The sequence below is a fragment of the Pagrus major genome, chromosome 21 (genome assembly GCF_040436345.1).
Source record: "Pagrus major chromosome 21, Pma_NU_1.0".
NCBI classification, from domain to species: domain Eukaryota; kingdom Metazoa; phylum Chordata; class Actinopteri; order Spariformes; family Sparidae; genus Pagrus; species Pagrus major.
In genome coordinates this window covers 27,942,574-27,957,252 of record NC_133235.1, presented here as the reverse complement: position 1 = coordinate 27,957,252, position 14,679 = coordinate 27,942,574, and the positions used below count along the sequence as shown (strand labels likewise).

Here is a 14,679-nt window from a genome sequence, read left to right as displayed (position 1 = left end):
TCATGGCAGATTTTTTAATTGCTTTCAAAAAATGTAGATTAATAAATACATAAAAATGTTCTCAACCCTGCACCTGTATAAGTAATTCAGAGCGGTTACAGTTACTGTGTGCGAGTCGCAGGCTGTTCTGCAGCTGGTGTAAACAGATGTGTTGATTAAACTGAGGCGTCCTGGTTCAGTCCTACAGGAACAAGGTAAGTGTAGCGCTCCCCTCGGTAGTCATGGTGATGAGGGCAGGGCTTTTGGGTTCTTTATCAACTATTTTTTAACCCTGATTAGCTCAGTTTTAATGTTAGTTTTGAATCTCCCTTTTTTGTTTTAAAGTACACACGAACTGTTTTTAACTTACTTATAAATTCACCTTTAACCTCTGTTTTTAATAAAGATTTTAAACCCCTCAGGTCTCTGTGTATTAAAGGTAAGTAAATGAAATACACCACACAAGGTTTTAAGAAAATAAGTTCTCAATTATTTACTTATGCAATGATTAAGGCAATATAACAATAAAATAAAAATATAAATGTTCTTTCTGTCTTTAAACCTTCACAATAAATTCCCCTTTTTAAGGTAAAAACTCTGAATTGTCCCTTTTTTTCACAAGAAACACAACAAAGGAATTATACCTCTTTTGCAAGAAATGTAATAACTGAAATAACCCTTTTTCTTCTTTTCAGGTAAACACAGTAAATAAAAATATCCTTTGTTTTGTTATAGTAAAACACTGTAGCACAAATATTCACAGATATCAATAAACTTTTTAACCCAAAATGATCAATGCAAAACCTTCAATTCACTCAAATTCACTGAAATGTAATATGTGGGCCCACACACCTGATAACTAAAGCCGGCACTTATTACTTTATTTCAAATAAACCTGGGTACCCCTTTAGTGCATCGGTGCAGGCCTGGATGTAGCTTGGGATCGTGGAAACCTTACACACACGGGCTGGTGGTTGGAGAAGAGGTGAGTTGAGGAGAAGATCCGTCCGGAGGAAACGAAGACCCGTCACTGCCGATGTCGCGGTGTTCGCTCGTCGTCTGCAGCTCCACGCTCTTTTCCCCACAGTCACTGCTTAAGAGGTAGCTTGCTGCTAACTAGCACAGTCACTGTGAGCTAACTAGCCGCTGCATTAGCTTCTAGCTTCACGTCGTCCTCACGGTTTGAGTAATCCACTCACACACACAGAAAAGTCACCACTGAGTCCTCTGGAGAGTCCGTGTTGAACGCCTCCACGACTTGGTCACTAAACGTCTGTACAACAGTCTCTTTTCGTTACTGTTCTTCCTACATGCTCCGCGTCTTCTTCCCGCTCGCTCCGCCGCTCTCTCTCGGTCTTTTTTCTCCCTCTTTACCTGTCCGTACTGAAACCACCTCAGAGGTTACGTTCCGGCCCATCTCAATTAACCCCATAAATGCTGGTACATATTACGTTTACAGATACATTATACTTCAAATAAAACAATAAACACATAATATATACTTTTAACTGCTTTAACACTTTTATAGCATTTTAATGAATTTCAACCTTTTTAATCACACTATTTATATGCTTGGAAGAAATTATATTACTTAATATTTTTAACCGGGTTACACCCTCCCCCTTCTAAATGTCTTTGATGTCCTCATCAAACCATAATGAACTTTTTTATTTATGTTAACCGTTAACTAGTGGAAAGGGTGCATGACCTTGTTTGAATTAACTCTTGCCAATCTTAATGACAACTCCTCTATGTACAATAGTGAGAGGCTGATCTTTAGCTCTACCAGGCTCATCATAAGTTAACCTAATGACTGGTTTCACTTTTCTTTTTGGACGGTTTTCAGGTTTGCTACTCACTTTTGTCTTAGTGACTGTCTCTGGGTGCTTATCGTGGCAAGGGTTATCAGACTCTGGATCACTTTCTTCTTCAGAATCTTGATCTCCCTCCTCTTCTCTCACACTGTCGTTTTCCTCCTCCACACTTTCTTCCTCTGACAAGCTGTCCTCAGCAGGATTTCCATCTGACTGTTGAGAAGAATCAGCATCATCTTGGATGAGGTTTGACTGTCCAGCAGTTTCTCTTTCTTTTTCCAGGATTTCTTTCAGGTAAGTACTGTAGGGTTTTTCAGGTCCATAATACTCCACATCTGAAGAGGAATCCATGCTCTCTTCCATCTCTTGAAGAACTTCCTGTATTCCAGGTAAGACTTTCTTCGATTTCTTTTGTGTCTCAGCTCTTGTTCTTGCTTTTGTTTTGGCTGGTGACTTGTTCTCAGCATCCACTGTCGGCATTCTTACCAACTGTCCAATTGGAAGGAGATGATCACGATGGAGAGTTTTGACTCCTCCTCCTCCATCTTCCGGTTTCACTTTGTACACTGGAAGGTTGGGCATCTTTCCTAGAACCACGTAAGGGATAGAATTCCAACGACTCTCCAGTTTATGTTTTCCTTTCAGTCCCAAGTTCCTCAGTAACACTCTGTCACCGATATCCAGGGTTTGAAATCCAACTCTTTTGTCATAGGATCTTTTGTTCCTCTGATGTGTCTTGTAGGCTGTGTCGGAAGCAAGCTTGTAGGCCCTGTGCAAGTCGTCTTTCAGCTTGGCTACATAGCGAGAATGGCAACCATCAGCTTCGCCATCAGGAGAGGTTCCAAAGCACAAGTCTATGGGAAGTCTTGCACTGAAGTTTCTCCCACGGACACGCACTCGTCCAAAAGACTTGATAGTTTCCAGTGTTGCTTCAACTGCACTGATCTCTACTTCTTCTGGGACGATGGTCATGAGGGCATGTGTCTCATCCAAACCCTCACCACGGCACCAGCGTTTTAACTCTGACACTAGTTCTGTTCTTTCCATGTTAATGCTGTTTGTAAGTTAGGTTAGCACTTTAATTAGTTACTTTGCCTTTAACGCTTTAACTTCTTTTTTTTTTTTTTTTACTTTTTTAACTGAGAAATCCAAAACAATCCCAGCGGTGCCTCCATTTTATGTAGCGCTCCCCTCGGTAGTCATGGTGATGAGGGCAGGGCTTTTGGGTTCTTTATCAACTATTTTTTAACCCTGATTAGCTCAGTTTTAATGTTAGTTTTGAATCTCCCTTTTTTGTTTTAAAGTACACACGAACTGTTTTTAACTTACTTATAAATTCACCTTTAACCTCTGTTTTTAATAAAGATTTTAAACCCCTCAGGTCTCTGTGTATTAAAGGTAAGTAAATGAAATACACCACACAAGGTTTTAAGAAAATAAGTTCTCAATTATTTACTTATGCAATGATTAAGGCAATATAACAATAAAATAAAAATATAAATGTTCTTTCTGTCTTTAAACCTTCACAATAAATTCCCCTTTTTAAGGTAAAAACTCTGAATTGTCCCTTTTTTTCACAAGAAACACAACAAAGGAATTATACCTCTTTTGCAAGAAATGTAATAACTGAAATAACCCTTTTTCTTCTTTTCAGGTAAACACAGTAAATAAAAATATCCTTTGTTTTGTTATAGTAAAACACTGTAGCACAAATATTCACAGATATCAATAAACTTTTTAACCCAAAATGATCAATGCAAAACCTTCAATTCACTCAAATTCACTGAAATGTAATATGTGGGCCCACACACCTGATAACTAAAGCCGGCACTTATTACTTTATTTCAAATAAACCTGGGTACCCCTTTAGTGCATCGGTGCAGGCCTGGATGTAGCTTGGGATCGTGGAAACCTTACACACACGGGCTGGTGGTTGGAGAAGAGGTGAGTTGAGGAGAAGATCCGTCCGGAGGAAACGAAGACCCGTCACTGCCGATGTCGCGGTGTTCGCTCGTCGTCTGCAGCTCCACGCTCTTTTCCCCACAGTCACTGCTTAAGAGGTAGCTTGCTGCTAACTAGCACAGTCACTGTGAGCTAACTAGCCGCTGCATTAGCTTCTAGCTTCACGTCGTCCTCACGGTTTGAGTAATCCACTCACACACACAGAAAAGTCACCACTGAGTCCTCTGGAGAGTCCGTGTTGAACGCCTCCACGACTTGGTCACTAAACGTCTGTACAACAGTCTCTTTTCGTTACTGTTCTTCCTACATGCTCCGCGTCTTCTTCCCGCTCGCTCCGCCGCTCTCTCTCGGTCTTTTTTCTCCCTCTTTACCTGTCCGTACTGAAACCACCTCAGAGGTTACGTTCCGGCCCATCTCAATTAACCCCATAAATGCTGGTACATATTACGTTTACAGATACATTATACTTCAAATAAAACAATAAACACATAATATATACTTTTAACTGCTTTAACACTTTTATAGCATTTTAATGAATTTCAACCTTTTTAATCACACTATTTATATGCTTGGAAGAAATTATATTACTTAATATTTTTAACCGGGTTACATAAGTTAGATCCGTTTTCACGCCAACAGAACACATTTCTTATCTAAAAAAAGGCAAACAAGCTGAAAAATCTCTACAGTCCAGCCTAGAGGGGCTATGTAAAGAATGTAAGGTGCATTGTAGTGCATCAAGTAATGTTTGTGAAGTGATTAATTGACTCGCAACGTGAAACAGATGCTTGCAGTGCTAAAACTTCTGAGGATAAATATGCAACTCTGCAATCAACACCCGGAGTCACACTGGATTCTGATCCGGAGCTGTTTGGTGGTCGGAGGAGAGCTCACCGTAATCGTTTTTCTAACTTTTGGGAAGCCGATTTATATCTCAACCCATTTGCAGCACCGTCGATACTACGATTCACAACAGGTAAATAAAGCAGAGCCTCCATTTTTAATCCAGCGGACGTAAACAAGCATCCGCCTCATCTGCAGACTGTTTACATCCATCTTTAAATGAAGAACCTAGTCACAGTAATGTAATGTGTCAATAAGATAACACAATAAACTTTTATCCAGTGTTACTTATAAACTTACATCTACTTACTTACATCTCACCAGGCTGTAGCCTAATTTATATGTATTTGTTCAGCTTTAATCAGAAGGAGACAAAACACAGGGGCCAGCAACTGAAGATGAAACATAAAGTTGAATATTTAAAACATATATGGATCAAAGACATAAAGATATGATTATATTCTGGCTGTTTGGGACGAATAAACACAAAAGATCCTGTGGTCAAACCTGCATGAGTTAACTAAAGGCAAAAATGAGCCTTCTGTTGCTGTTTTTCTGCATTGGTGGAGACCAAACCAAAGCAAAAAGGAGAGTAAATACTGGATTACAGTTGTAACCAAAGAGATTCCCATGTTGCTCCGTGTCTGGTGGATGTGGATGTATTGGAAACTAAGGTTTTAGTTATACGTGATGAGGTGATGAGGTGGTTTTACCTGCACGGACACAGAGTCCGACAGTCTCCTGATGGCGACGGTGTGCAGCTGTCCGTTGGCCAGGCTCCTCACTCTGCTTCTCAACACTTCAGCGTCTCTGCCGCCGTCCAGCTTGTATCTCACCTCCAGCATGTCTGCACATAAAAACACACATCAAAGACTCAGGGTTACATCTCAGATCTCACAAAAAAGGAAAACTTGTCAGAGCTTCAGAGAGAGATTTACGTTTGAAACATCATTATCTCAAGGTTTTTTCTTTTTCCTGGAAATGGCCTCGTCATGTCGTGTTATCTTCACTGACGGCGTAAACACACTTAATCCTTCAAAGATAAATCTGAACACTTTTGAGAAGTGGTTGTTCTTTTAATTAAGACTTCTATATTAAGAGGATAAAAGATAATTCCCTACCAACAACAGAACTAATCTTATTAAATGTAATTAATTCTAGTATTCAGAACATTAAGAGCAGATTCAACAAAAAAAGGGCCAAGAGACAGTTTGTTCTTTACAATATATTAGTTATATTAGTGCAAATAAACATGATATATTAAATATCAAAGCCTTACAACTACAACTGACTGCCTGTCTTCTCTCAGAGGAAATGTGAAGGAATAATAAGTTATTGTAGGAGGACCTCCGGCCGCCTCCTGCTGCTCCGATAACAAATGTATTCGTTAAAAGACGCCTTAAGTAGAGAGGTTTTGTTTGGCTGAGGAGGCGTGACTGCAGTCGAGGGTAAAAAAGAAATGAGCCATCTGAGGGAAAATAAGAGAAAGCTCTCAGGGATTTAATTGGACACTTCAGCATAAGTGCATTTACCTGACGACTCCACGGTCAGCATGAAAACCTTAATGCCCTGCTGTCCATCAGCTTTCTCTGACTCATTAACAGCAGGAAATCCATTTACACCTAATCTAGCTGCAAAGTGCCGATTTTACTCAACTCCTGCATGCTGAAAATGTTATTTTATATTCACAGTGCCTCCTACTACTCTTAAAAGCCAAATATTCACAACATAATTATTTCATACAAAAGTTGATAAAACACATCAGCAAGTTTTCTTCTGTTTTATTCAGCAGCACACCGACCTGCCGCCCATTAGCAGCCCACCGAACTTTACTTCCCCATCAGGTCTCAGTGATAAGACCAGCGAAGACTATTTTTTTTCCAGCCTGAGACAAAACATAATAGCCGGCCAGGCTGGACGGATTAAAAGGCAACAGAGGCTGACGGGGTGAAACCAGAGAGAGGAAAGATCTGACAGATCCTGATAGATCTGGTAAAGCTGCAGAGCACAGCGGAGGAGGAGGAGGAGGAGGAGGAGGAGAGAGGAGGAAGGAGAGGAGGAGAGGTCGATATCAGGAGAAGATGACAGGGATGACTGAGAGGATGAGAGCAGGACGGGAGGAGAGGCACGATGAGAGGCCGGGAGGAGGAAAAAGTAATTGAAAAAGGATGAAGGGAGGCGAAAAGAAAACTCTATTGAATTGACTTGTAATCTGAACAAAAAATGAGAAAAAGAGGAAATGATGCAAAGCCAAAGGGGAGTAATTAGAGATGAGAACAAGAAAATACGAGATTTGAGGAACATTGTATTAAAAGTGAAGAAAGAAGCAAGAAACTTTCAAGTTTGAATAATCCAAGTAAATGAAACCCACAAAGAAGAACAAAAAAAGAGGAAGAGGGAGAATTAAATCAAAATAAGATACTCCACCTCGAGCTTGAGCTACAGCCGAACAAAAACAACCTCCTTCAAAATAAAAGCCTCCTCACCGTGCTTGTTGATGAGCAGGGCCAGGTGCTCTCTGTAGTAGGAGCTGACGTAGAACAGCACAGCCGGACTCTGGTTGGTCCTGAAGCTGAGGGAGACGTTCTCTCCTCTCAGCGTCGTGTCCGAGTAGATGGAGGACGGCAGAGCGCTGCTGTTCCTGCTCAGCTCGTACGGCTCCTTGAAGGTGTAGCTGACGGAGGTCCCCGACTTGAAGCTGGCCGACACCTCTGGAGGAACGGGGAGAGTTAAAAGAATACATGTCTGATTTGTTGCCGATGTATACAAGGAAGGCGGGGATTGCTGACTGCAAAACGGGCAGGAAGTCACCTAAAACAAACATCACTTTAAATATTTTTTCTGCTTTCCACAAGGTGCTGAACTCTACTGTACTAATGATTTATTTCTTGGTGATGGTATAATACATATATTTAGACCATCTATAACAGAGTTTCCAAACTTTAATTAACTTCCAGGGGAGGCTTTCGTGTGTGTGTGATGAGCTGGCAAGAGAACACAAAGCTCTTCTCAAAATATCTGCAGAAGGTTGAAACTAATTACAGAAACTGGTCTCTACATCTACAGTATTTGATCCTCGCTTTCATTTTCCGACAGCTCGAGCGTCATTGTGACTCACAAAAACATTAAAAACAAACTCTTGCCGCGCAGCACGACGGGGCAGATGAGTAAGTTCAGTAGATGTCACTATTACTGTAGGTGTGAGGAGGATTAAGAGGACTCGCTTACACTAGTTAACTCATGAAAAGCATGAAGGTCGATGTGATGATGCATTATTACTCAGTAAACAGAGAAGAATGGACTAAAATAGACTCCAGCTCATCAAACGGACACTATTTGCAATAACCTTTGACGTCATACGAGTGCAGGAAAAGCGGTACAAAGTTCTCCGAGCTAATATAGATCCTGGAACAGCAGATAAACACCCACACCATCATTACTCACATTCTCATCTGTACTGTATTTGTATTACAATGTGAGCTTGAGGGAATTCATCCCATTATAACTGCCTGCATGACCTGAAAGAGTCATCAGAAGTCATCCTGACTGAGACAGAAGTTCAAGACTCTGCTCAGGAAAAAAGTTATTTTCTTCTAAAGGAACTAGAAGCTGACACAAGACATCAAAACAGCTTTAACCTTGGCTGCTCAGATGTATGTGCAAACTAATGCCGAGCAGACGGAGGGGATGGAGACATCAAGCTACGCTGTGCAGCGGCTTAGAAAGTGATGGACAGGCTTCTGTCAGGGTGATCAAGGCAGGTGGCACAACTGAAGGCAACCTAGAGGCAAACAATTTGAATATCAAATACAGTACTTTAACATCTTTAGGCATTAAAAAGTCACTTTCACTGAACAAAGTTTTTACTTTAGCCTTCTTGAACCACTTCTGCACCAGAATCACCTTCTTTGCCGTCTATATTTAACATAATATTTCTACATATCTGCATATTTCTGGCAAAATTAGGCTCAGTACACGTAACTTCTCAATCAATCTTCTCAAGACGATGTTGATCATCAAGTCAGTGCATGATGCAGCCGCTCACTCAGAATCCAGACTAGGGCTGTCAGTTTTTCACTACACAATTATCGTTATCGTTGGTGTCTTTTCTGGCAAAGGGATGACCCTCAAAATACAAGTGGAAGGTGGAGAGAGACTCTGTAACCATAACTGTACAGAAAGCGCACAAAAATAACATTTAATCTCAATTACTCGTGTAAAGGCAATTGATTGAAAGAGTTTATTACTGAGGAAACCTTCACATTTTTAGCCTCTCTACATTTTTGGCATTAAGGCACATTTACCGTTTGGTTCTGTCCCGCTGCTTTAGGCAAAACAAGCGCCGATAAACCGACGTAACATGCTTGTGTAACAGAGTTTGTACAGTATGTTATTCTACTTGCCACAATTGCCATATTTTGATATTGATGTATCTGTGTGGCTCTGTTGGCTCAAGGATGCCCTCTCTTAGAGATAGTACACAAATGTCACTGGCAGGATGGAAATTTTGCCATTTAATGAGAGACATGTCAGAGGTGAGTTGTTGAGTGCAGCAGTATGTACAGTCTTGTATGAACATATGTACACTGTTGTTTATGGAAACGTTAATGAGAAGAGTGGGGTTAGTCACGAACTTCACCAGCTGCGAGAAAACTCTGCTTATGTGTGTTTTTATACGTGTGTTACCTGTATTGCAGAAGACTCCAGTGTATGCCGACAGGCCGCAGTCACAGTGGAAGCCGTTGACTCTCTCCACACAGCGGCCCCGGTTCTGGCAGAACGAGCCGTAGCTGCTGCAGTGACCCGGGCAGCCGGGTCTGACGCCGGGCGTGATCCTCGCCCTCTCCTCCAGGTCCAGGGTGACGCCGTTCAGCTGCAGAGAGCGAATGCAGCCCCTGAAGCCCTTCTGCCTGGACGCTGTGCCTCCTGCAAATGTCAGAAATAAAAAAAAAAAAAGTCTGACACCAGCATTAAATTTACATTTGAGATATCAGTAGATGTAAGAGCCACCAGAACAAAGAGGTGACAAATATTCCTGTCTTCATAGAAGGATTGCCTGCAACACACCAGCGCACCCTGTCCTCCTTGTCCCAGCCTTTCACTTATTCCTTTGTGTGTCGACCAGTCTGTATGTTTTCTTTCGCTCCAGTTGTTCATTTCTCCTCCTCCTGTCATCTACAGTGAATCCACATGTCGCCTCTGCTCCCCCACGAGCTTCTGACTGTCAACGCTCTTCTAATAAAATGACACAACGATGAAACGGCAATGAGGCAACAAGCTGGAGGTGGAAAACTGAATCGGGGGCATAACTTTCATCAGCTGTCTGTCTAATGCCAGGCTGCTCACTGGCAGCGACGGGGAGGTATTCAGATCCATGAGTAAAAGTTTACTCCATTAGATTTAAAAAGTCCTGCACTGAAAAGTTTTTATTTAGGTAAAAGAGCCGTAACCTCTCCATCTACCCCCAGATCAACCATAGGTGGACCGCTGTCAGGGTGTCAGGGTGTCAGGGTGTCAGGGTCCATCCCAGACGCCATCATGTCTGAACCATTTTTATGGAGCATTTCTATTTTAATCGGCACAGTTTTCAAGGCCTTTAAAAGGTAATAGCCACTCAAGAAACTCACAGACCAATTACATCAACCACTCAAATCTGTGTATTGTGCATTGATAGATACAGACAAGAAACAAGAGGAGAGACAACAGTCGGATTCTGCAAACCACAGGTACGTCCGAGGTTGACATTTGTACCAGACGTGGCAGATCACGTTCACGATATGTGTTAAATAGCGGACTTTCACATCAGGAGATGGAGGGACAGGAGGTGGTGTCATTACAAGCTACAAGGTTTGAGTCTGTGGAGGACATTTCCAGCTGACTACACAAGAAGTCGGACCATCTCCAGACGTTTTTGTGGCGACCAAAACAGATATTTTAAGTTAACAATGATGTTTTCTGAACCTTAACCAAGTGGTTTTTATGCCTAAACCTAAACACAGTATAATCACAGTGTTTTGACAAGAGAAACAGAAACTTTGACCTAAACAAACAATGCAACATAAAGAAATGTTCATTATGAACTTATCTACCGTTTTGCAGAAACATACTTAGCTTACATTTACTGAAGTTGATGATGTTAAACATTAAATGTACTGTCGTTTGTATTATTTTTAATTGAGTATACTTAAGAAAGGATTAGCAAATGATCACATTCTGTCTTATTTCTGTTTTACAAAGCGTCTTAACTTTTTATGAAACAAGGTCGTTTGTTCAAAAGGACTTTTAAAAGTATTAAAAAGTAAATGTACTGTACTGAAAATCAAATAGCAAATCCTCACATTTCTGAAGCTGGAAACATGAAAAGTTTTCACATGAAGAATGACATAAAATAATTTTCTGACAATTGATTAATCAACTCACAGCTGTACCTGTTCACACTGTTGGGCAGTTTAACTTACAATAAAACATCGTACTTCAGGAGGTCGTCGTTTGTTTTGTGTGGTTAAATCTTAACTTGTAAAGTAACTAGTTACTTGAGCTGGACTGAAGCAATAAGAACAATATTTCTCTTTGAAATGTAGTCGAGTAGAAAGTGACATAAAAGACTCAAGTAGCTGTCTTTGCACAGCACAGTACTTAGTTACATTCCCCCACCGTTCACTGGGTGAGTATCTGATTGGTTGGCTGTCTGTCTGCCTGGACGCGCTGCATATATTCACTTTAATCTTCAATACTTTAACATTGCACATTCTCTCAGTCACACAAACATGAAAACCTCTCATTTCTACAAAGACCACAGACTGAAACTCTTTTTTTTGTGCTCTGAACACAAACTCGGCAGCTCGGAGTTTGAAGCTTACAACTTCCTATTGTTCAGCAGCAGCTGCAGCTTTTCAGACCAATAAATCACTGAGCTCCAGGCCTCTTCTCTCTCTGCTCTGATTTGACTTGAATGAATTATTTAACCAGCTGAGCAACAAAACAGCATATGCCTTCGACTTATCCACACGCACAACACAATGAAGAGTAATTTTTATGCTTATTAACTCTACTGAAGATTATGCCACACTTAGGTATTAACATTTAGGAAACTTGAAATGAGTATAACAAAGGCGTGTCAAACTGTCCACCTTGGAACGGGTTTTAAATAATCATTCACGGGGGCGACACACTGACTGCCCCCACATGCACACTTATTGTACGACCTTACTTGATTATCACCCTGCTTGCACACATTATGTTAATATCTTTTGTATGTTAATCAGTGTCATAATCGCAGCAAGTGTAACCCAGTTATTACACTTAGTTTTATGCATAATAATTAATTTACGTTATGAAACACCTTTTAAAAGTCAGAAATGGCAGCAATCAGACAGACTAGGAATGTAAAAGTGAACTAATTAACTGTTAAAAGGTGTAATTTGTAAGAAAGGGTCAGAATTTGAAGTTAGCTCCAAAACTTTTTGGGGGCTGTACTCTTTGCTGCAGCATCTAGCTGCAGTTAGCAAGTAGCTTAGTTAGCCGTGCAACCTCGGATGACGAAGGTAGTCACGATGGTCCGTCGTGCTCAGGCCGGCTGAGCTCAGCTGCCTCCCAGCGGACAAGGCTGAGCACCAGACTGGGACTAATCCTTGGCCTCTCTGAGACCCACAGATAACAGTTTGAAGACAGGGTAGATACAGTATGGAGGTGATTTATGATCAGGACTACGACTCTGGGGAGAGTCAGAATATCTTCTGACCAAACCAGAGGTGGCAAGGTAAGACTGTTTTGTTGAGTTTTATTTTGTTTATGTCAAGTTTCAATGTTTTATGGTTAATTAACGAGGCAATTAAGCTCATCTTAGTTCAGTAGAAGAGAGAAACTTGAAATCAGAAGCTGTACGGTTGTATTTTTTCTTTTTAATAAGAAAAGTTGATGTAAATAATCTTGTTTTTTGATGTTTGCGAGTTTATTTTGTTTACTTATTAGACTAAGAAGCAAACTTGCCTTGGGGCTAGCTGATTAGCATGCTTACGTCAGTAGACACGTCAACAGTGTTGTTTCCTCACACTCCGTCAATAATAGTAGATTATTCTTTGAATGTTTTAAACAAAAACTCTGGTATTATCTTACAAATCACCCCTTTAATGTGTTATGGAGTGGATACTTTGGCTTCAACTACACATAAGTACTGCACAGATGACAGTTTTAAGCTAGAATTGCTTGTAATTAAAGAAAAAGATATTAGATATCTAGATATTTCCTCCTTTTTCTTCGAGGAGATACAACCAAGAGAGTTTCATCACCAAGCCTTGGAAGTGCCGGTCAGCCAACATTGTCTTTGAAGACATTAAAAGAAGTTTTACTTACAGAAATCTTGACACTCAAAAGAACAAATCCTTTGCCACTTTGCTAAAAAAAGTTAACGTATCAGTATGTGTAAAACCAGCAGGGACCAAAGACGGATCCCTGAGGACCACCACCTCTGTTCAAAGCAACAAAACAGCTGCATAGAAAGATTGTTAGAGAACAAACCTTCCTCAGATAAAGGTTATCAGAGAGGTGAGGGTTTCAACCACACATCCTGCTGTTCTTCAGCTCCAACATGGATTGCTCTCTCTCTCTCTCTGCACATAAAATGCAAACGCTGCTTACAGGAAACACTTAAAAGAGCATAATGAGGAATTTGTGACCTGGAGATCAAAAGAAAACATCAAAGAATCCAAATGCAGATAAACTCCACCTCTAACCAGCGGAGCAAAGCTATCAGCGGGGCCCTTCAAGAGGATTTCAACCTCTTATCAAGCAGCGCAACCTCAACAAGAGACCTAAAGCACATGAGAACACATTAGAGAGGAAAACAATTATTAAAATGGAGATCAAAGTAATCATCAAAAGGTGATGTGTGTGCAAGCCTCGATAAAAACACAGAAAGAATTCAACTAAAGCTCGGGTGCTTTGTGAGATTCAGCCACGTATCCGACAGTACAGCCTCAGCTCAGGGAGGAAGATTAAAGTCTCCACATTAGATCAGGATATTGTGTGATAATACTAAGAGTTATGAGGCTCGGAGATGGAGATCAAACCAATCGTCAAAGACAGCGTTTGTACAGGACAGGCTGATACTGCACAAAGAAAAATAAATCAGTGCATCATCTGTAAAAAGAACGATACAATCACAGTTTACACATGATTTCTACGCTCCACCATGATATTAAAGATTTGTAAAGTTGAAATCAAACGATAACCCAACGAAAGGAATAAAACAACCTTTTTTGCGCCACATACCGTGACAATGTCGTGAACCAGTGGTAATAATTGAGCATGTTTTTCATATCCCATCAGAACACACACAGTAAGATAAGCTATACGGAGGCAATCCCGATTTGTTTTGCAGGTTTGTATACATGTTAAAATATATATGTTTTGGTCCAGGCATCATCTTATTATCCTCACAACATACAAATAATCCTTTACACAAGTTAGAAAATGATGAAGAATAATGCAGTTCAAGGAAATTACAATAATAGTAAGATGTGACAGCCTATCAAGTTAAATTACATACTTAACTTTCAGCTTTTGTCACTAAATCATACGGTTTCCTCGTGGTCTGATAGCAACAACCAAGCTGTTTTGGGCACCAACTAAGAAAAGTGAATGTGGAGAGAATCAAAAGCAACTGATCCCAGATCGAACAGCTGTAGTTAGTCCCCAGTGGACTGGCAAGATTTATCATCACGATTTTCTTTGTGTCATTTCCTTATTTCCTGTAGCTTTTCCAATTTCTTTGTGCACAGATATAATAACGCTCAACAATGACGAGAAGGGAAACTGCAGATTTTCCATCAAAAAAGGTAAAACATGTCTTGAGGGAGGACACACAAATCACCTCAGCAAATACTTGCACCTGACAAGGCTCTACATCTGAAGGAAACTTAAGAAGGCTAAAGTCCTGGTGAGCAATAGAAAGCATCCTGACTGGAAACACCACAAACTGGCGTGGTTCATGCACGGCCCGGGACAGGAAGGCTCTACAGCGGGTGATTAAATCTGCCCTGAAAATCACTGGCACCCATCTACAGAACATCAGTGACATCGG

The 14,679-nt window shown here is 40.7% G+C and overlaps 1 protein-coding gene across 4 annotated transcripts in view; it reads right to left on the bottom strand.

Annotated features, from left to right (window-relative positions):
• LOC141017258 (contactin-associated protein-like 4) overlaps positions 1-14,679 on the bottom strand; it is a 67,085-nt gene that overhangs the window by 9,473 nt on the left and 42,933 nt on the right. For all 4 annotated transcript variants that reach the window (XM_073491912.1, XM_073491911.1, XM_073491914.1 and 1 more), the window contains 3 exons: positions 9,285-9,524; positions 7,085-7,309; positions 5,312-5,445 (listed from right to left, as the gene is read on the bottom strand). In XM_073491912.1, the coding sequence (XP_073348013.1) occupies positions 5,312-5,445; positions 7,085-7,309; positions 9,285-9,524 (599 nt within the window). The remainder of the gene's footprint in view (positions 1-5,311; positions 5,446-7,084; positions 7,310-9,284; positions 9,525-14,679) is intronic.